The sequence below is a fragment of the Rana temporaria genome, chromosome 4 (assembly GCF_905171775.1).
Source record: "Rana temporaria chromosome 4, aRanTem1.1, whole genome shotgun sequence".
Taxonomy (NCBI): domain Eukaryota; kingdom Metazoa; phylum Chordata; class Amphibia; order Anura; family Ranidae; genus Rana; species Rana temporaria.
In genome coordinates this window covers 469,742,075-469,763,422 of record NC_053492.1, presented here as the reverse complement: position 1 = coordinate 469,763,422, position 21,348 = coordinate 469,742,075, and the positions used below count along the sequence as shown (strand labels likewise).

Genomic DNA, 21,348 nt, shown 5'->3' with positions numbered 1-21,348 from the left:
TATGCAGTGATCGGACCAGGAGAATGCGGCGCCTGCCAATGTAATATGCAGTGATAGGACCAGGAGAATGCGGTGCCTGCCAATGTAATATGCAGTGATAGGCAGGCACCTCACCCTCCTACTCCCATCACTGCATATTACGTTGGCAGGCACCGCACTTCCCTGGTCATATTGCAGCATTTTACATTGGCAGGCACCTCACCCTCCTCCTCCTATTTAATATGCAGTGATATAAATAGAAGAGTGCCTGCCTGCCAATGTAATATGTAGTGATGGGAGTAGGAAGGTGGGGGGCCTGCCGTTGTATATGTAGTGATGGGAGTAGGAGGGTGAGGGGCCTGCCAATGTAATATGCATTGATGGAAGTAGGAGGGTACAGTGCCTGCCAATGTAATATGCAGTGATGGGCGTAGGAGGGTGCAGTACCTGCCAATATAATACACAGTAATAGGAGTGGGAGGGTGCGGTACCTGCCAATGTAATATGCATTGTTGGGAGTAAGAGGGTGAGGTGCCTGCCAATGTAATATGCAGTGTTGGGAGTAGAAGGGTGAGGTGCCTGCCAATGTAATATGCAGTGTTGGGAGTAGGAGGGTGAGGTGCCTGCCAATGTAATATGCAGTGTTTGGAGTAGGAGGGTGCAGTGCCTGCCAATGTATTATGTAATGATGGGAGTGGGAGGGTGCAGTGCCTGCCAATGTAATATGCAGTGTTGGGAGTAGGAGGGTGCAGTGCCTGCCAATGTATTGTGTAGTGATGGGAGTGGGAGGGTGCAGTGCCTGGCAATGTAATATGCAGTGTTGGAAATGGGGGGGTGCAGTGCCTGCCAATATAATACACAGTAATAGGAGTGGGAGGGTGCGGTACCTGCCAATGTAATATGCAGTGTTGGGAGTAGGAGGGTGAGGTGCCTGCCAATGTAACATGCAGTAATAGGAGTAGGAGGGTGCGGTGCCTGCCAATGTAACATGGAGTGATATAAAGAGAACTCAAAGCTTGTAGTCTCAGAGCGCTCAGTCATTTCCTTTTAATAACGACCATCGGCTCCTCCATAGGAATGCAGCTGCTTCCAATCCATAAATACGGTAATTTGCAGGAAAATGATTATTCCTCTTTCCAGGTTTAGTAAAATGCAGTGAGGATCATGTTTTGGGGGGGGGGGGGGGGTCTCTCCAGTTCCTCAGTTGCCTTTTTTTAAGCAGTACCTAGAGAGGGTGGGGGGAGGGCACCATTCCAGCAGCTGCTCTGGTGGTCTCCAGTGCTTGACCACTACAGAGGGAGCCGGGAGGGAGGGACGGGGGACGTTAAATGAGGACTCGTGAGGGACGCAGATCACAGGCAGTTCTCAGTACGGCATCACAAAACCGAATCTTTTCCCAACAAGTGTTGAGTCTTTGGGGACGAAGGTTATAGGGGTTGTGAAATGGGGATATAGTTCGCCCCCCCAGCTGGATGGAAGGTCCTCCAACAGGCACTAGTCACTGGCCAGGAATCCAGGATTTTTTAGGGGCTTTAAATCTAATCCCAGCAGCCAATGGAACAATCACACTGGGACGCAGAAACTGCTAGGGAATTTTTCCTGCTAATCCAGACACCATGTGGCCGATCACTTCTTGACTAGCAGCCTTTGTCCTCCTTGTTGAGAAATGCATCTCTAATTAGTTCCCCCCTATATGAAGCTGGATATGTTCTTCTCCTATGAGGACTACAGACACCGAGAATTTCTGCTGCTGCTCGTTAACCAGATCGCAGCGTTTCGCCATGTAATCTGACAGCGCCAACGGGACCAGCCTTGGAGTTGCATTACTGAGACACCAAGCCCAAGGTTGTAAATTTTAGAAGGCAGTTAATACATACAGGTGGTGGCGGCATTTATTTTACTTATTTATTTTTTCAGGTTTTTTTTTCCCGAAAACCTGCCAATTACACACTTCCTGTCTTAGGGTGACAACACTTACTGTACTGTGTCCATCGTGGAGCAGCGTTGTCACCCCAGCACAGGTCTAGAGAACAACCCCCCTTAGCATCTTCTCCATAACACAGGTGTAGGTGTTCCCTAATTCACAAAGAGAGCTGGGCAGGGTTGTCAAGACCGCTTGAGATTTAGGGAAGGTAAAGCCAAAATTAACCCCTGGTTTAAAAAAAAAATGCCCACAGTTATGTTTTTTTATGACACAAGAGGGCTCTGTAGGCACCAAGGGTCCCTTCATCCAGGCAAAGTTTGTACACTGAGCGGCACATGAATAGCTCAATGTACATCCATACCTGGTGGTTGCGAAACATTGTACTTCTGTAGGTGACATGTCAATAAAGATGGTTTTATTAAAAAAAAAAAAAAAGCTCTTGGTGTACTGGCAACATACCGTATATACTTGAGCCGAATATAAGCCGTGGCACCACAAGAAAATGGGAAAACGTATTGACTCGAATATAAGCCTAGGGTGCGAAATAGGCTTAAATTTTAACCCTCAAAAGTTGCATGAAAGTCTTACCTGAATGTTATACAATGCAACAGTTGTCCGTTATCACTGGTCAAAGCCAAAGTCGTATACAAGTTACACCCATCCAAAGTTGCGTCAAAGTTTGACTCCAAAGTTGGCGCAACTTTGGAGTCATACAAGTGTGAATGGAGCCTTCGTTCTTCTTCTTTTTTTTTTTTTTGCCAAGGAAGCTGCCATCTTGGCGTCTGTTTGATGGTGCTGCACATGTAATTTGTTATGACACCAGCCAAATGTGTTAATTAGCATTCCAGGCATGCCAAGAATGTAACTTTTTAAACCATTGAATCGATGTGTTTAGTTCCGCTTTAAGTGGCAATCTTGCTTATGGCCAGTCAGGTGACTTAATTTATCTCTAACGCACACTATAATTTATGTTTTTTGTACAGTGGTTCCCTTCATGGAAGTATATGACCGTAGTATGTGCCAGGTTCGGGAGATCTTGGTGGACGTACTCCAGGAGTACCCAGATGAGGTGGAGTACATCTTCAAGCCGTCCTGCGTGCCACTGATGAGATGTGCAGGCTGCTGCACTGACGAGACTCTGGAGTGTGTGCCAACAGGATGGCACAACATCACAATGCAGGTATTATGCGAAAAGGATCTTCACAACCTTTTATACCCACCGCAGGGAACTATTTTTTAACACCTTTATCTGGCAAGCACAGAATAACTTTCCTAGAGCCCTGTGTTTCTTCTGAACAACATAATACTTTTTTAGTACAGTAAAACGCACACATAGGTACTCTGAATGTGTAAAGAAGACTTTCCCAACCTTTTCAACACAGAGGAACCCTTAAAATAACTCTGCTGTCTCAAGGAACCCCATATGTACAACTCATGATACATTGGTGTGATGGCCAAGAATGCTCCTCACACTTCTGGTCATAAGTGTGATGGGCAAGAATGCTCCTCACACTCTTAGCCCCGATCTCCCCACCTCCTCCTAGCAAAAATTCCCAACCCAATCCCCCTCCTTGTGGTCATAAGTGTGATGGTTAAGAATGCTCTTCACACTCTTAGCCCCGATCTCCCCACCTCCTCCTAGCAAAAATTCCCAACCCAATCCCCCTCCTTGTGGTCATAAGTGTGATGGGCAAGAATGCTCCTCACACTCTTAGCCCCGATCTCCCCACCTCCTCCTAGCAAAAATTCCCAACCCAATCCCCCTCCTTGTGGTCATAAGTGTGATAGTTAAGAATGCTCCTCACACTTGTGGTCATTGGGAAGAACCCCTACCTTACCGATGGCTAAAGAGATCAATGGTGACAGAGGGAACTTATCTAAGAGGCAGAGATTGCTCATTGCTCCAGGAACCCCTAGCAACCTCTGGAGGAACCCTGGTTGAGAAACCCTGGTCTGGACAACGTACATATTCGCCAGCACAACCGAGATCTTCAGTTGTCGTCCAAAGTGTTTTTGTTGAAGATCGATCGCATCACAATGACAAGTGCAACTTTTCGGAGCCACGCAGGACCCCTTCATCGGACATGTGATAAAGTGCCACAGTGGCAAAACGGAGAATACATGTACACAATCCACTAATCAATAACGGGAAGGTGTGCGATAGGAATATTGACAAGACTGGTCTAGAACATGTCCACCAGGCCCGGACTAGGCATTTTAGACTGAGCCTCCCATTTTTTTTCTTCTCCCCAGCCCACTCCTCTTAATCCAAATTCCAGCACCTCCTCCTAGCCCAAATCTCCCCACCTCCTCCTAGCAAAAATTCCCAACCCATTCCCCTACTTGCACATACCCCCCTCCTAGCACTTACTCACCCTCCCCTCCTAGCACATACCCACCCTCCCCTCCTAGCACATACCCACCCTCCCCTCCTAGCACATACCCACCCTCCCCTCCTAGCACATACCCACCCTCCCCTCCTAGCACATACCCACCCTCCCCTCCTAGCACATACCCACCCTCCCCTCCTAGCACATACCCATCCTCCCCTCCTAGCACATACCCACCCTCCCCTCCTAGCACATACCGAAATCCCCCCTCCTCGCACATATCCCCTAAAAAGAGTGGTGTCCGTGGGAACTTATCTGAGAGGCAGGAATTGCTTATTGCTCAAGGAACACCCAGAAACATCTTGAGGAACCTTGGTTGAGAAACCCTGCATTAGTGTGATGGTCAGTGGAAAGAATGTTCTTTACACTTGTGGTCATTGGGAAGAATTACCTCCTTACAGATAGCTAGAAAGATCAATGGTGGGAACTTATCTGAGAGGAAGAAATTACTAATTGCTCAATGAAACCCTAGCAACCTCTGGAGCAGGGTTTCTCAACAAGGGTTTCATGGAACCCTATGGTTCCTTTTTAGAGCATGGGGTGCTCAACCTGTGGCCCTCGAGCTCTTGGGGAACTACCCAAGTCCCATGAGGCATTGCAAGGCTGACAGTTGCAAGCATGACTCCCAAAGGCATAGACATGATGGGACTTGTAGTTTCGCAACAACTGGAGGGCCACAGTTTGAGCACCCATGCTTTGGGGTTTGCTAGGGGTTCCTTGAGCAATTAGCAATTTCTTTCTTTCAGATAAGTTCCCACTGACACCATTGATCTTTTTAGCTCACTGTTCTTCCCCACTGACCATCGCACTTATGTATAATGAGTTGTAGATATAATTATTATCGGGAGTTCCTTGAGAATGGAGGAACATGAACATTCCATGGAACCCTGATTGAAAAACTCTGGTTTAAAGGCCAACTTCACCTTTTACACCAGGGGTAGGCAACCTCAGCACTCCAGCTGTGGTGAAACTACAAATCCCATCATGCCTCTGCCTCTAGGAGTCATGCCTGTGATTGTCAGGGTCTTGCAATGTCTCATGGGACTTGAAGTTTCACCACAGCTTGTGGGCCGAGGTTGCCTACCCCTCTGTTGCACTCATATATAGGGGTGTAGTGTGATACACAGGTAGGTACAGTGAGACCTCGGATTTTCGAGCATAATCCGTTCCAGGAGAATGCTCGTAATCCAAAGTACTCACATATTAAAGCGAGTTTCCCCATTGAAGTCAATGGAAACAAAAATAATTTGTTTTGCATTGACTTCAATGCAATACCGCATGCGGCCAGAGGTGGGGGGCGCTGGAGAGCCTCGGAAACGTCCGTAAAGGCCCATGAAAAGCTTGTCAAACCTCGGGAACTGGGTATTTCCGTTTTTCTTTCCGGGGATTACCGAACGGCGCCATTCGGCTTCGCTTGGCTCCGGCACCACCCCAACTCAGGCCAAACGCGGTACTACTCACCGCTTTGGCCTGAATCCTGCTCGTTTTGCGAGACAACACTCGCAAACCGAGTTAGGATTTTTCGAAATCCAGTGCTCTTATTGCGAAACGCTCGTTTAACAGCGTTACTCTCAATCCGAGGTTCCACTGCAATGTAGTTGAATTGCTTTGCGGTTTCAATTGCAAAAATAAAGAAATACACCATTTTTTGCTGCAATTATGCATTTATTATTTAATTTTTTTTTTTGCCAAAGGTTGACTAAGCCTTTAAGAAAGTTGCATGCTGAGGACAGGATTTTGCATTCTGTAGGTCTCCAGCCAAGGTGGCGATCGGAGACAAGTGATAACAGTTTTTTTCCTTCTTTCTTTTGCAGATCTTGAGAGTTCATTCTCGCTTCGGTGCAAACTATTTGGAAAAGAGTTTCCAGCAGCACAGCCGGTGTGAATGCAGGTAAGGAAGAGACGTCACGTTACGCGAAAACCCCCACCCAACCATGTTACCCGCCTGTCGTCTGCTGATGTTCAGTCCTCCAACAAATAATTATCGTTTCTTGTTTTTCCTGCAGACCAAAGAATGAAATTAAAGGCCAACAGGAAAAGTAAGTGACTTTTCTTATTTGTATCTCAGGTCACATGTATTCATTGAAGTCATTCCCCCGCCATTGACCCTTCCTAGGCTGGAAATTTTTTTTTTTTTTTGCTCCTCTAGCTGGGTTAATGGGCCAAGCTGGATAATGTCCATGAATAGACAGACCGATGTACCGCTTGGTCGGTCATTGATATGGAGATGAGATCTTCATGATGATATTTTAGAAAATGGCGCAGGGGAGGTGAGCGTATTGTGACTGATGCTCCTCAGCACACAATACACACTTTATAGCATTATGCCTCAGTATTACCGTCCACGTCTTCATGTTCTTTGCTTCTCAAACTTTAATTTGTATAGTAGAGATGGGGTCTGTTGGGGATCGTATCATCCCAGCCGGCATACCCAATGTCTACTATCATGATGGGTTTTGGGTGATTCTAACCTTCGGTGAATAGAGCATGGTTCTTGATTCTACGCATGTTCTCTATTCTAGAGGAAAACCAATCACTGTACAATCTCTATACACCTCTAATAATGTTCTTTCTTTCTTTCCTGTAATTACTTCTTGTTTTTTTTTATTATAATGTTCTTTCTTTCTTTCCTGTAATTACTCCTTGATTTTATTTTTATTTTGTTTTATTTATTTTTTTATGTTTTAATGGCGTATTTCTCATCATAGTATGCCAGGTTCAGGTCCTCTTCAGAACGCCCAGCTTGATGGGGGGGCCCCCCAGTTCTAGTCCCCAGCACTTTGTTCTTTTCAGACGGAGTTTAGTGAGAGGCGGGTGGATAAGAGCCCACGGGGATACAGCAAGGGCGGCTTCATAGACCCTGTTGGAACTTGCCGCCTGGCATCAGTGCAGCTGAAGCTATCTTCCAAATGCTCTTGCAGCATCATGCTGGTAGCACGAAGCTCCAGGAATTGAGGTATTAACCTGTGTGTGGCTGGGTACTCCAAAAAAAAAAACATGTTTTAGGAGGCGCAGAGAACTTGCCTGTGTGCAGTCAAGCAAGGGAAAATTTCATCAAGCTCACAGTTCTCAGACGGCAAGGCTTCCCAAATGGGAGAACCAGTAGTAGTTCAAACTATAGAAATGGGGGTGCCAGACCAATTGGGAAATAATAGTCCTAGATAAATTAAATTGTTGGTAAACTGGTCATAAAACGCACAGATAATGGTACTGCAACCCAATCATGCAATCAGAGCCGGCAAGAGCTCTCTGTTTATACTCGCCATGCCTGACTTGCGGTCTCCACCCTGCAACACAAGAGTCCTTCCATGTAGGTAAAGTCGGCAACCAGGTTAGGATGAATAAAATGTCTTTTATCTTGTTCAAGGAGTACACATGCTCCAAACAAAGCCAACACTAACGTATTTCAGCCTTATTTAACCACTTAAGGTCCAGCACACACACATATACGTCGACAGAATGGCACGGACAGGCAAATGGGCGTACAGGTACGTCCCCTTTAATTTGCCGCTGTGTGGTCACGCGCCACCGGCGCTCGTGTCGCCCTGTCGAGAGCTCCATGGCCGTGCCTGCGGGACCCGCGGACTCGATGTCCGCCCGTGTCCCGCGATTGCGTCACGGAGCTGAAGAATGTGGAGATGACAGTGTAAACACAACATCTCCCCGTTTTTCCAAGTGACATGTCACAGATCGTCTGTTCCCTGTCATTCGGGAACAACGATCAGTGACGTGCAACACCCCCTAAGAATTAGAATCACTCCCTGGGACACACTTAACCCCTTCAGCGCCCCATACAGGCTAACCCCTTCACTGCCAGCGTCATTTTTACAGTAATCAGTGCATATAGCCCTGATCGCTGTCTAAATGACAATGGTCCCAAAAATGTGTCCGATATGTCCGCCATAATGTCGCAGTCACGATAAAAATCGTAGATCGCCGCCATTACTAGTAAAAAAAAAAAAATTATTAATAAAAATGCCATAAAACTATCCCCTATTTTGTAGACGCTATAACTTTTGCGCAAACCAATCAATAAATGCTTATTGACATTTTTTTTACCAAAAATATGTAGGAGCATATGTATCGGTCTAAACTGAGGGAAAAAATCGTTTTTTTTTAATATTTTTTGGGGGGGGGGAGATTTATTATAGCAAAAAGTAAAAAAATATTGAATTTTTTTTCAAAATTGTCGCTCTATTTTTGTTTATAGCGCAAAAAATAAAAACCGCAGAGGTGATCAAATGCCACCAAAAGAAAGCTCCATTTGTGGGAAAAAAAGGACGTCAATTTTGTTTGGGAGCCACGTCGCACGACCGCGCAATTGTCAGTTAAAACGACGCAGTGCCGAATCTCAAAGAGTGGCCTGGTCTTTGGCCAGCGAAATGGTCCGGGGCTTAAGTGGTTAAGTTCAACTATGAGTAAGGCCTAGACAAGGCTGAAACGCATTGGTGTTTTCCCTGTTTTGGAACATGTGTAGCCCTTGGACGAAAAAAGAGACATTTTACTCCTCCTCACCTGGTTGCCGACTTTATCTACATGGATGGTCCTAAAACGCGGCCAATGCATTCTGACGGCCAAACCGGTCCCTCTTTATTAGGACTTGGCACAGGATCAAAACTTGGTTGACTCGGGAAGGAAAAAAAAAAAACAATGACCACACAGATTTGTATTAGGACTGGAAATTAAAATTATTTTGGACTCTTTGATGCGATTTGGTCTAGCATCTCTTTCTGTAGGTCTATGGTTTATAGCTGGGTACTGGCAGCCCATTTGGGATGTTGGGCAATCTGGAGGTATAGGACCATCTGACAAAGACGTATGCCCATGCCTTAAGCCTCCATTGTGTCTACTGTAGTCAGAATATTCTAGAAATGTAAATATATTTTAAAAGTAGCACTCCTGGGTCCAACGGAGTCTGAGACCCTGGGCTTCGATGGGATTTCAATGTGAATACTCATTGTGACGTGTTCTTCTGTCCTCCAGATTTATATATACACCAAGATGCAATAATCACTTAGTGGAACTGAGCCTTGTCTCCTTTAAGGTCACTTCAAACCTCAGAGTCACCTGCTGGAAGGGTCTGAGCAAGGCATGGAAACACTACTCGAGGGCATGTCCCACAATGCCCCGCTCTAGAAAGAGCGATGTTTTTCCTATTAGGCTTACTATTAATATCCAGCCACGTGTGTGGGAAAGGTCACCTCTGTTCTTCATGCAGCTTCATAATTAGGAAGGGGGGGGTGGAAGATAACTGCAGTGACATTGCTTCTCACTTTGCTCCCACCAGCAAAACTGATCTGCTTTGCACATTAATAAAGATGATCTGGACAGGCGCTGGCTAAGTACCGTACTTTTCACAGCCCGTGACAACATCTGTGGGGAGACGGCAGTAGATAGGAGCGGTCACGCTGCCGCTATCTTCAGCTTTCCTGTTTGTATATGTGGGCCCAGTCATAGGTGCTGCATTCCAACACATCCATGCAGGTATTATCCAGGCAAGTACAAAGGCCTGTATGTATCTGCCCCAAGACAACCCGCCAGGATCTCCGAATAGCTGATTCTGCAGCAGTCATGTATTGACTGTAATTAGAGGTTACAGATAAAATGTTCTTGTTCTTCTTCTAGATGCAATCTCCTGTAAACTCTCCCCGCATTTTAGTCAAATAATACTTGTGTTTATCCAAGTAACAGCCTTTCTCAACCTTTTTTACCCTGGAGGAACCCTTAGAATAATTCAAAGGTTTCGGGAAACCTCTGTTAGATTTCTTGGTAATGATCATGATCAGTAAGCCATTGAAAGTCTTCAATAAAAGGAGATAGAATTTGGCATACCTAGACTATTTTGACACCCAAGGCCAGATAGTTTACATTCACTTGCTCTATACAATAAAAAAAAATGTATAATAATGGCCAGAAATTAAACAGGCTGTAAAAAAAATTTCCTCTTTTACTAGTTGGCCAAGAAAAAGTATCCCTTTTACCTTGGCAGTCAGTGGAGAAATACCCATTTTACATTGGTGATCAGTGGGGGGGGGGGGGACGGGGGGGGGTGGGGGTGATCCATGTAGAAGTGCCCCTTGCAGTAAATGTGAGTTGGTAGTTGACCCCTTACATTGGTAGTCATTGTAGGTGAGAGATTAATTTACTATTGCTCACAGAACCTCTAGCAACCTCAGGAGAACCCTAAGGCCCCGTACACACGTCCGAGGAACTCGACTGGCAAAACACATAGTTTTGCTCGTCGAGTTCCTTGTGAAGCCGCCGAGGATCTCGGCGAGCCAAGTTTCCTCATTGACTAACGAGGAAGTGGAGAACATGTTCTCTATTTGGCCCGACGAGATCCTTGTTGGCTTCCTCGGCCAAAAGTGTACACACCACCGGGTTTCTCGGCAGAATACGGCTCCGATCGAGTTTCTGGCTGAATTCTGCCGAGAAACTCGGTCGTGTGTACGGGGCCTTAGAGTTCTATAGAACCCTGGTTGACAAAGGCTGGCTAGACATTCTCACAATATTATAGGATACATAAGTTGGTTGTCCTTTATGGGTGGATATGCTAACCAAACAGTCAGTGTTGGTTAGATGGCAACCCCACTAGGAACCCTAAGGTTCTACAGAACCCTGGTTGGGAAAAGCTGGGTAAACACTCTACCAATATTATAGGATACGCAAGATGGCTGTTTGGTTAGTGTTGGTTAGATAGCAACCTTGCAAGGAACCCTAGGGTTCACCAGCTCGGTAAACGTTCTACCAATATTATACGATACATAAGTTGACTGTCCTGTATGGGCGGATATACTAACCAAAAAGCAGATTTGCTGTTTGTTCAGTGTTGGTTAGATGGCATCCTCACAAGGAACCCTAAGGTTCTACAGAACCCTTGTTGGGAAGAGCTGGGTAAACCCTCTACTAATATTATAGGATCCATAAGTTGGCTGTTCTGCAGCATGTTTGCTGTTTGGTTAGCGTTGGTTAGATAGCAACCTCTGAAGGAACCCTAGGGTTCAACAGAACCCTGGTTGGGAAAGGCTGGGTAAACATTCTACCAATATTTATATGATGCATAAGTTGACTGTCCTGTATGGGTGGATATACTAACCAAAAGGCAAGTTTGCGGTTTGGTCAGTGTTGGTTAGATAGCAACCTCAGGAGGAACCCTAGAGTTTTACAGAACCCTGGTTGGGGAAAAGCTGGGTAAACACTCTATTAATAATATAGGATACATAAGTTGGCTATCCTGTAGCAGATTTGCTGTTTGGTCAGTGTTGGTTAGATGGCAACCTCACAAGGAACCCTAGAGTTCAACAGAACCCTAGTTGGGAAAGGCTGGGTAAACGTTCTACCAATATTCTAGGATACATAAGTTGGCTGTCCTTAAGCAGATTTTCTGTTTGGTTAGTGTTGGTTAGATAGCAACCTCACAAGGAACCCTAGAGTTCAACAGAACCCTGGTTGGGAAAGGCTGGGTAAGGATTCTATCAATATTATTTGATACATAAGTTGGCTGTCCTGTAGCAGGTTTGCTATTTGGTCAGTATTGGTTAGATAGAAACCTCATGAGGAACCCTAAGGTTCTACAGAACCCTGGTTGGGAAAGGCTGAGTAAACATTCTACCAATATTGTAGGATACATAATTTGGTAGTCCCGAATGGGTGGATACACCAAGCAAACCGCAGGAATATATAGTATCTACTGTATCAGTTACTGGGAAGCTATATGAGGTCATCATGTTGGTTCAGAGGTTTCAGAGTAACCCAGTAATCCAATAACCACGTGCAGCATAATCTGTGTTTTGCAGTTATTAATATCTCACTGGTCATTCATATCTAATTCCTTGACTGTTCCCTGAAAATGTAGCTTGATGGTTGTCATCAGTTGACTGTCCTACATTGAATAGACCTTAGTCGAAATGTATCTCTGCTGTGAGTGTTCTCTTCCTGAAAACCTAATCCAACATATTAACCCTTGCTACCAGTCACCCTACGCATCCCATACCTGTCTCCATGCTGCTCTTTAGTTTCTCTCGTTTTTTGCCCTTTCTCTCTGTCTCTCGCTCTTTTGTTTTATTTTTTTTCTTCCAGAAAAGCAAAACGAGGGAAGGGCCTTAAACGAAAGCGCAAGAAAATCCGGTACAAATCGCACCGCTTGTACGTTTGTATCGTGTGCTTACTAAAATACAAAGCACCTAAAAAAAATAAGGCTATGTTTTCATATCATTCCACCAATTAATCCCATTAATCTGCTTGTCTGTCTTGCGGATTGGGGTAAATAAAAAAATCGGGTTGGATAATTGAAGGTCTTTGTGGTGATGGGTAATCAAGCACTGGAGTTGGGGGGGGGGGGGGGGGTGTTTGTTGCGTTGTCTTAATGTCATCATGAGACTTGGTATTCTAGCTAATACTGCTCCGATATGAAAGATCCCAGCAACTGATTGGTTGACTTCTGACCTTGTTCCTGTCTGTGGCCTATACGAGGTATAAGAATGGTTCTAGCAGCTCAGGTATGGGAGCAGCGGCGCTCCAACTATTGCGGCTGCCAACCCCCCCATTTTCTAGATTCTGGAAGAGCAACAAGCCTTTCCATAGAGTTAGATGGTTTTCCTCTGGGGGACTCTCTCCATCTCCTCAGATCTCATGATTACATTAGGTCAGCTTGTCATGTGGGCACGGCACTGGTGGTGATGGTATCTTCCTTTCTTTCACAGTCCATTGCTTTGTTGCAATTGTATTGGCACATTGGTCATTATAAGTGGGCTGCCCATTAGCTTACTTCTGTATTCTATTGACTGTGATAGACATTGCAACCATGGCCAAGAGCTATCGACAACTGTTCCAAATTGCTCTACTTTTTTTTTCCCTAATCGGATTTCCAGGTTTTGGCACACAGGCTGCTCTTCAATTCAACATGGAGCTTGGATCTGCAGTCACAGTGGCTTCTCCACCCTCTCCCATTCCCACTAGGCCAGCTCAACGAGTAGTCTCTCTATGAGCCCAAGTGATGCCACCTAACCCTCCAGCTACTTGCCTTTTATCTTTATCAGGAAGGAACTCTCTCTGTACCGGCCTAACGCCTAGATAAACTAGGTTTGCCCAGATGGCAACTTTTTTAATATGCATGTATCATTTTGCATACGGTCCATGCTAAAATAAATGTTTTTGTTTATTATTTTAATTTGTCTGCAGTTGCCTTTTGTAATCGATCTTCTGAGCTCTGGTGTTGGGGAAACCTCTATAAATGTATCTTGCTTCACCTTGGGTCCTAAGCGAGACTGCAGTCACTTGACATAAAACATGCCATGGCTGTGACTGGAGTTCGGAGAGAATTCAAAATGGCTGACGTCATCCCTGGAAATGTGTTTTCTGGAATTTTAACTACATCTAGCCCATTGGACTGTGAATATGTTTTATTTATTTTTTTTATAATTTCCTGTAGATACCTTTTTAAAATTGAATTGAAAAAACAAAACAAAAAAATTCTGACAAGGGCTAGAAACCTTTTGAGCGTAATGACCGCACACACAAAATGGGCGCAGCCATTTTTCTACTCTCCAGAATGTTGCACATAAACTCAAAGATTAAATATCTGGACACTGTTGGTTTTCCTATTAACAAAAGATAAAGAGGTCTAGCACATTTTCCAGTGACACTTTTGCTCTACTTACTTTTCTTCTCTAATCCTAAAATGCTGCATTTGGAAGGCTTGGTACAGTTGGGTTCTTAATTGCTGTTCTCTTGCCAGTCTCTGATTAACACCGATTAACACTTACAGTATGTGTGTCTCAAGCACATTTGGTTCCATATAAATATATATTCAGCACACAAAAAAAAAAGTTGCATGCCTAATATGATCATTAATGAAATAATTAATTCCATCTCCTCCTTCCAAATGCAGCTTTCTAATGCTACGCAATGTCTGCTTTCTTCTGCATGTCTCAGTATCTTCCGAGAACACAGGAAGGTGGCTGAATATTGGTTGAGGAGCAAAGTGGCGGGGGGAGCAAACAAGCCACCTTGTGTGTTAATGAGCTAAACAACATGGAGGCCAGTCACTAAAAGAGCCGTTCATAGAGATCTGGTTACTGAGTATTACAGTGACCCGCTCTTCTTCTTCTCTCTGGGGGGACCACCTTCCACGGAACGTGACCTGCTCTGCCTTTTATATCCAATACTTCACAATGTGCCAGGATGGGAGCTATAAAAGCAGGCCAGACTGGTGGTTCCTCTGGGGCGGGGTGGGAGGGGAGGGGAGGGGGGGGGAGTTCTGTGATGGAAGGGATTGCTTGTAATGTGTTGAGGAGTAATGCATGTTGACATTTCTCTTTTGCTGTTGCGCTGTAGCTTAGAACTTTTTTTTCCCTTTTGCTTTTTGCAGTCCTTGTGAGCCTTGCACAGACACAGAGAGGAGAAAACACTTGTTTGTCCAAGACCCCCAGACATGTAAATGTTCCTGTAAAAACACAGACTCACGTTGCAAAACGAGGCAGCTTGAGTTAAACGAAAGGACTTGCAGGTTGGTTTTTTTACATCGCACATGGAAACAAATGCAATGCAAAGATAGAAGCTGCTTATTACTGCTGAATGCTGCTTGAAACTGTCTTCTTAAAGGATAGTGCTGTGTTTCCTATCTCTGTCCCTCTCCGTTTTATTCTGTCCTTCATCTTCTGTGTGCTCCGTAGTTGGAGTCTAAACATGCACATTAACGACAATTCAGTAACCGTATTTGTCCTGCCATTATCAGTCAAGGTTTAGAAGGACTGTAGGTCTGGATTTGGACTCATTTGTGACATCACCCCCAGATGTCTTGTGACCCGAGTATGGAGTGCAAAGGCTAAGCCAAGCAATAGGGTATCTGTATGTGGGCTACATGCACCCAACTGGTCACGTGTCCTTCTGAAACAGATCCCTTTTAAATACCCATAGCATTTAATGTGCAGAAATTAGAGCAGTTTTGATTTGTTTCAAATGTGTACAATGGTGGAGAAAATCCTGTAGAGACTTAGTCTGTTATCTATTCTATGGAGGAGATTCTCCATCCATCCATGAAGTGTGAACAATTTATGTGTTGAGGTCCTACACTCTCTCTATATTGACTTGAGTCGATAGAACCCAACTTCAACAATTATGCGTTGAGGGTTACACACACTCTCTATATTGACTAGAATTAAGAGAACCCAACTTCAACAATTACGTGTTGAGGTCCTGCACACTCTCTCTATATTTACTAGAGTCGAGAGAACCCAACATCAACATTTATGCATTGAGGTCCTACACACTCTCTCTATATTGACTAGTCGAGAGAACCCAACTTCAACAATTATGTGTTGAGGTCTTACACACTCCCTATATTGACTAGCCGAGAGAACCCAACTTCAACAATTATGCATTGAGGTTCTACACACTTCCTATATTGACTAGATTCTAAAGAACCCAACTTCAACAATTATGCATTGAGGTCCTACACACTCCCTATATTGACTAGCTGAGAGAACCCAACTTCAACAATTATGTGTTGAGGTCTTACACACTCCCTATATTGACAAGAGTCTAAAGAACCCAACTTCAACAATTATGTGTTGAGGGCCTAGACACTCTCTATATTTGACTAGAGTCGAGAGAACCCAACTTGAATTTATCTTTTAAATAAAGCTTCCACAAGAGAACCTAATTAGAGCAGTATGTTGTCTTCCACTAGGAGAGGCAAGAAACCTAGAGCAGTCCAGCCATATGGGGCCCCTCTTTCCGCTGACCTCGCTCACTAACATGCGCTGTGCCACCTCTGTGCAGCAAAGTAAGTTACCCCAAATAACACCTGCTTCTTCCTCCATATTCTTCCATCTCCTAGCTGATGCATTCATGTACAGTTTGGCTTAAAAGTGATGGATCATGCTCCTAAAACATAAAATGTGTAAAACTCTAAGCCTTTAATGTTTGTCCTGCTGATCACACCCCAACTGTTCCCACAAAATGAAGAAAATTTGGATTTTTTTTTTTGTGTTTTTTTTTTTTACTACAACCTTGGCACCAATGGCTAAAGATGAAGGTGCATCCCCTGCCTTATTCTTTCCTTGCATTGTCACCCATAGACCCGTTGCCATATCTGATGGTGTGTGATTAATTCATCTACTGTCCAGCTTCCAGACTTTTTTTTCACCCAGGGTTGTCAATAAAGAGCCCATCTGGATGCTATAGGATCTAGTTATTGATGGTAATCCTAGTTTATATGAAATATTTCATTGTTAGCTTGTGCCAGAAATAAATTCTTTTTATTTTACTTCCTTCTCTATCCTCACTTTCTTCTAAAATGTTCATTATTGTATAGCGATCCTTACAAAGCCTAAATTTAGGTGATTTGGTTAATGTGCTGCTTTAGAAGAATCCATAATAGTTGTATTTGGGATGCAGGGATGGGCTTAAAGAAGAAGTATCACCAGAAGTTGGAAATCCTATTTAGAACCCCCCCCCCCCCCCCCCCCCCCAGGGACCCATTCGGATCTGTGCGGTGCTTGTAAGCTATTGCGGTTGACAGTGTGTCCTCCACGCTTCCTCTGAAGTTTGACAACGCTGCTCAAAAGAAGATTATTGGCTAATGATGTCTGAGTGACGGCGGGCAGAGGGGGCAGTGACAGCTCCCATCTTCAGCTGCAAATGCCTGATGGATCTGGTATAGCACAAGCCACCAGCTAGTACTCTAGTCTCTCTCCCCAGAATAGCGGGTGGGCAGGTCTGGGCTTTGTTGTCTGTCCTCCAATGTAAAAGGAAGAGGTGTATAGGGAAGAAGAAAAGCGGCACCGGTGAGTCTCTGGTTAATCCCCCCACACACACACTGGTTAGGTGCTATCCCAGCTCTCATTTCTGTGTAACACAGTGTTTCTTAGCTCCCCAACAGGTCATGTTTTCAGGATTTCCCTTTAGATGAAGCGGCTGTGCTAATTACTAAGGCAGTGAAACTGATTAAATCACCTGTGCAAAATAATGGAAAACCTGAAAACATGACCTGTTGGGGCGCCTTGAGGACTGGAGTTGAGAAACACTGGTGTAACATGAGGAAATGTAACATTACGGCACTTCCAAAAAAATCCTTTTATTGAAGCTTCATATGACAAGTGGTTGACAGATGGAGCAGGGGACAAAAAGGTAGACGTGTTGACTAAGCCACTAACATTTGCGCGAAACACGTCTACCTTTTTGTCCCCTGCTCCATCTGTCAGCCACTTGTCATATGAAGCTTCAAAAAAAGGATTTTTGAAAGTGCCACCGTCTGGTGGCATTTCCTCATGTTACACGTGTTTTGCGCAAATGTTAGTGGCTTAGTCAACACTAAGGATGAGCTCTGGCGTGTTCGCATAGTACACGTGCAGAGCCCGCCAGGAAGTGTTCACGGCGCTGCGCTAATCACAGTCAGGGAGACATTGTCCCAATGCTCGGCTCCAGGGATTGTAAAATGTCTCCCTGGCTGTGATTAGCGCAGCGCCGTGCACACTTCCTGGCGGGCTCTGCACGTGTACTACGAGAACATGCCAGAGCTCATCCTTAGTCAACACAACTACCTTTTTGTCCCCTGCTCTATCTGTCAACCACTTGTCATATATAAAGCTTCCATAAAAGGATATTTGGAAGTGCAGCTGTCCAGAATCATTTACTTAAGAGATGCATAGGTTTGGAAGATGGCAGAGGAGGATATACCAACCGGCAAGCAGGCTTTTCTGGAGTTACCTGACTGGCCAACTACTGCGAGGAAGAAAGGGGGGCACACATAAAAGGAGGTGCAGGCTTGTGCTGTGTAGGCTCAGGGAATGAGACTAAAGAAGGGGAGGTGGTCGCGCTATAGCTCTTGAACCCATAAATACATCTATAAATTGGGCTACGGCTTGGGGAGGAGCTACAACCAGCACATGCACTAAAAAAAAGGGCTTTTATTTCTCAACTACAGTATGAATCTGAACAGGACTGAGTACTATATGCACCTGGTCCCCTTGGAGGATCCAACTATGATTTTCACTTTCTGGTGATACTCCGTCTTGCCTAGAATTTGGGATTTTTGTCTAAAAAACATTTGGGATAACGTGAAAGTTTTTTTGTTAATGCTTTTAATTGTGTTACGGTTTTCTAGCACTCCTAGATATGTATTTCCTAAAATGTTTCCCTTTTTTGTTTTGTCTTCCCTCCCCATGTTCAGATGTGAAAAGCCACGACGGTGAGATCTGTAAAAGAGTCTGCACGAAAGAGACAAAACATGGAAGAAAAATGAAGGATCGAAATCAGCACAGCACTTTCTCATGCATTCCAAGTCCCACGGAGGGGGCAGAATAACTGTTGTAAATCAGTTAAAAATCCCATTTTCTCCTCTCCTTAACACATTTGATGCTGCTACACGTTAAGAGCCAGAACAGCGGGGTCTTTTTTTTTTTTTTCCGGATTCTTATAAATATATTATTATTATTATTATTATAAGTAAATATAGATATATAAATATATATATATTTCTGTATATATATATATTGGACTTTTCTTAACAGAGTAGTAATTTACTGGACTGTGGTGGCCAACTGAAACTACATTGTAGCGAGGTACAGCTGCTCCGCTGACACTAAACTCTAATAATATTAATTGTTCCGGACTGTAATCTATTGTTGCTATATCTCTGCTAAACCGTACTTGCAAGACGAAAAAAAAAAAAAAGAAAAAAACAACAAGTTCAGATCAAAGGTCAAGAAAAACCCTGCTGAAGCATTCTGGAATCATGCAACTGCAAACATAAATTCGATCCTTCACGAAAAACTTGCTGTAGGCCCATCTCCTGTGAGGAAAGAAAGAAAAGAAGAAAAAAGGACTATGGGAAGTGGAGTCTGAGTGGCGCCAGAGACCGGCCTGGGATAAGTTTCATTGTGTAGCACCGCCCATCATGCACAGTACCCGCCCTGGAGGAACTTTCTAAAAAAACGTCACCTGTGTGTGTGTGTGTGTATGGTTTTTATTTTTTTTGGGGGGTATGTGAACTACTTTCATTCGACAACGGAAAGGCTTTGAGAAAAAAAACAAAAACTCTGTGACTTTTTATTTTCCGATTGGACGCTTTCGTTTTATCTGTCAGCCAAAAAAAAGAGAAGAAAAACTTTTTTTTTTTTTTTTTTTAAATAAAGTGACCTGTTGGCTCTATTTTGTCAGGCTTATGCTGAGCCAGTTCCAGATATAGAAAAAAAAAATCTCTGTGGTCTTAAAAACAAACAAAAAAATATAACGCTAAATAGTCCAAGAACTCAAAGAAAGCGAGGAACGGAGTCTGGACCAAAAAAAGGAGGTCACGAGAGAGTGAAACGGTTCCGGATGATCGCTAGATAGACTGGTATCCTCCCGGGGGATCAATCGGCATATATATATCTATATATATATCTATAACAGTGAACTCTTGTACATTTTTTTTTTTTTTTTTTTTTTACTGACCCCCGTGGGGTAGACTAACTAATGAGTGGAATCGCCTATAATTAGAGTAAGACTCGCTCAATGAGTGCAGCTTGCTGTTTTAATGAATGAGACTTGTTTATTGTTGAGTGAGGCTGCCTTCCAGTGGGTGAAGTTTCCCACCCCTACTCGATCCCTGAGCCCCCCCCCCCTCACCCCAATACCCTTTCTCCTACTACCACCACCACCACCAAGTCACAGAACCAGGACTGGCTCAGCATGTCCGAGAATGTGAAGCAAGCTGGTCCAGGCACCCATTACGACAACGCAACCCACCTACCCCACCCCAAGTCCTGGAGATGCATTATCTTGTGGCGTCACTGGAGTCTATTCAAAATGTATTCACTGTAACCTTGTCTATGTCACTCATGTATACAGACATACACACACACACATACCCCCCCCCCTCCTGTTATGAGGTTCCATGTGCCTTGCGGCCACGCAACCAGTGTGGTGGCTCCTGCACCGAGAGGCCCTGACGTAGGTTCTGCTGAAAGGACTTGAGTGCCAATGACCCAACACTTCTGGGGTGTGGGGGGGGGGGGGGCGACACTTGGCTCCTTTTGCTGCTAGACCTGTGTTAGATCGCTAAATCCTCATTCAACTACAAAGCTGTCTGGGGGGGGGAAACAAAATGGATTTCAAAGTACTGTGTGGATGGATACGTGCGGTGATCAGTGTTAACCCCTTTCAAAGCAGGAAAGCTTTCCAGGTGATCATGTTGCAGGCTTGTTGCTTGCAAAGCCATTCATTGCATGTGAAAGCCCCCAGCAAGAAACTTGATTCTATAGAGAGTGTAATATTACCTGCATATAACGGCACCCGCTTCTTCCTTTACCCCCCCCCCCCCACCTCTCTAGTGCCAAATACAGACTCCCAAGTTAGCGTATTAATAATCATGTGCAACAAGTGCCTTTCTGGAATGTACAGCACATTATAGAGCTACTGATGTCCCCCCCCCCCCCTCAAATACGCAGTCCGTGGGTCAGGCCTCACCGCCTCCGCCGTAACCCTGTAGCCCCACCTCACACTGTAGCCCATTAGGAGTCGCCCTTGTTCCGGCTCTCCTAAACCTGTAGTGTGTGTATGTGTATACATGGGTGCAGACGCAGTTCACTACACCATACCTTTTTATTTAATATCATTTTGTTGGTAAATTAATTAAAGTTTTTTTTTTTTTTTGTGAGGGTACAGTATTTCTTTTTTGTTATATATTTAAAATAATTTATGAAAAAAATACATGACTTGTCCAATGTTTTTACCCGGTTTCTGTAGTGGTCTTTTTAATTTCTTTTGTCACCCTGCTTGCTGCTTATAGCGGGTTCAATGCCCCCCGTGTTTTGTTGTCGAATGTGGAGGTAGGTGGGTTGGAGGGACAACTTGGTACGTGTCGCTCAACAAAAAAAAAAAAGCCACTTTCACCCTACGTATCCTAAAGCTTTATGGCCCTTAGGTCTTCTTCTGTCCTACAGCCAACAGGGGCTTTCATAGTCTAAATAATACCTGTAGTATGAGTTGCTTTATTGCTGCCCTGTGTATGGTCTACTTCACCCCAAAGTCCATTTTGACTGCAAAACTCGGAGAGAGGGAAAAAAAAAC

At 44.4% G+C, this 21,348-nt stretch overlaps 1 protein-coding gene across 12 annotated transcripts in view; it reads left to right on the top strand.

The window, feature by feature from the left end:
- Positions 1-19,043, top strand: part of VEGFA (vascular endothelial growth factor A) — a 55,912-nt gene extending 36,869 nt beyond the window's left edge. For 2 of the 12 annotated variants that reach the window (XM_040351772.1, XM_040351776.1), the window contains exons 3-9: positions 2,887-3,083; positions 6,108-6,184; positions 6,300-6,332; positions 12,373-12,438; positions 14,663-14,800; positions 15,983-16,078; positions 18,467-19,043. In XM_040351772.1, the coding sequence (XP_040207706.1) occupies positions 2,887-3,083; positions 6,108-6,184; positions 6,300-6,332; positions 12,373-12,438; positions 14,663-14,800; positions 15,983-16,049 (578 nt within the window). In that variant the 3' untranslated portion in view covers positions 16,050-16,078; positions 18,467-19,043. Of the gene's footprint in view, positions 1-2,886; positions 3,084-6,107; positions 6,185-6,299; positions 6,333-7,001; positions 7,281-12,372; positions 12,439-13,163; positions 13,463-14,662; positions 14,801-15,982; positions 16,079-18,466 lie in introns of those variants that run through there. The other 10 variants (XM_040351773.1, XM_040351778.1, XM_040351777.1 and 7 more) reach the window with 10 other exon arrangements.
- The last annotated feature ends 2,305 nt before the right edge of the window (positions 19,044-21,348 follow it).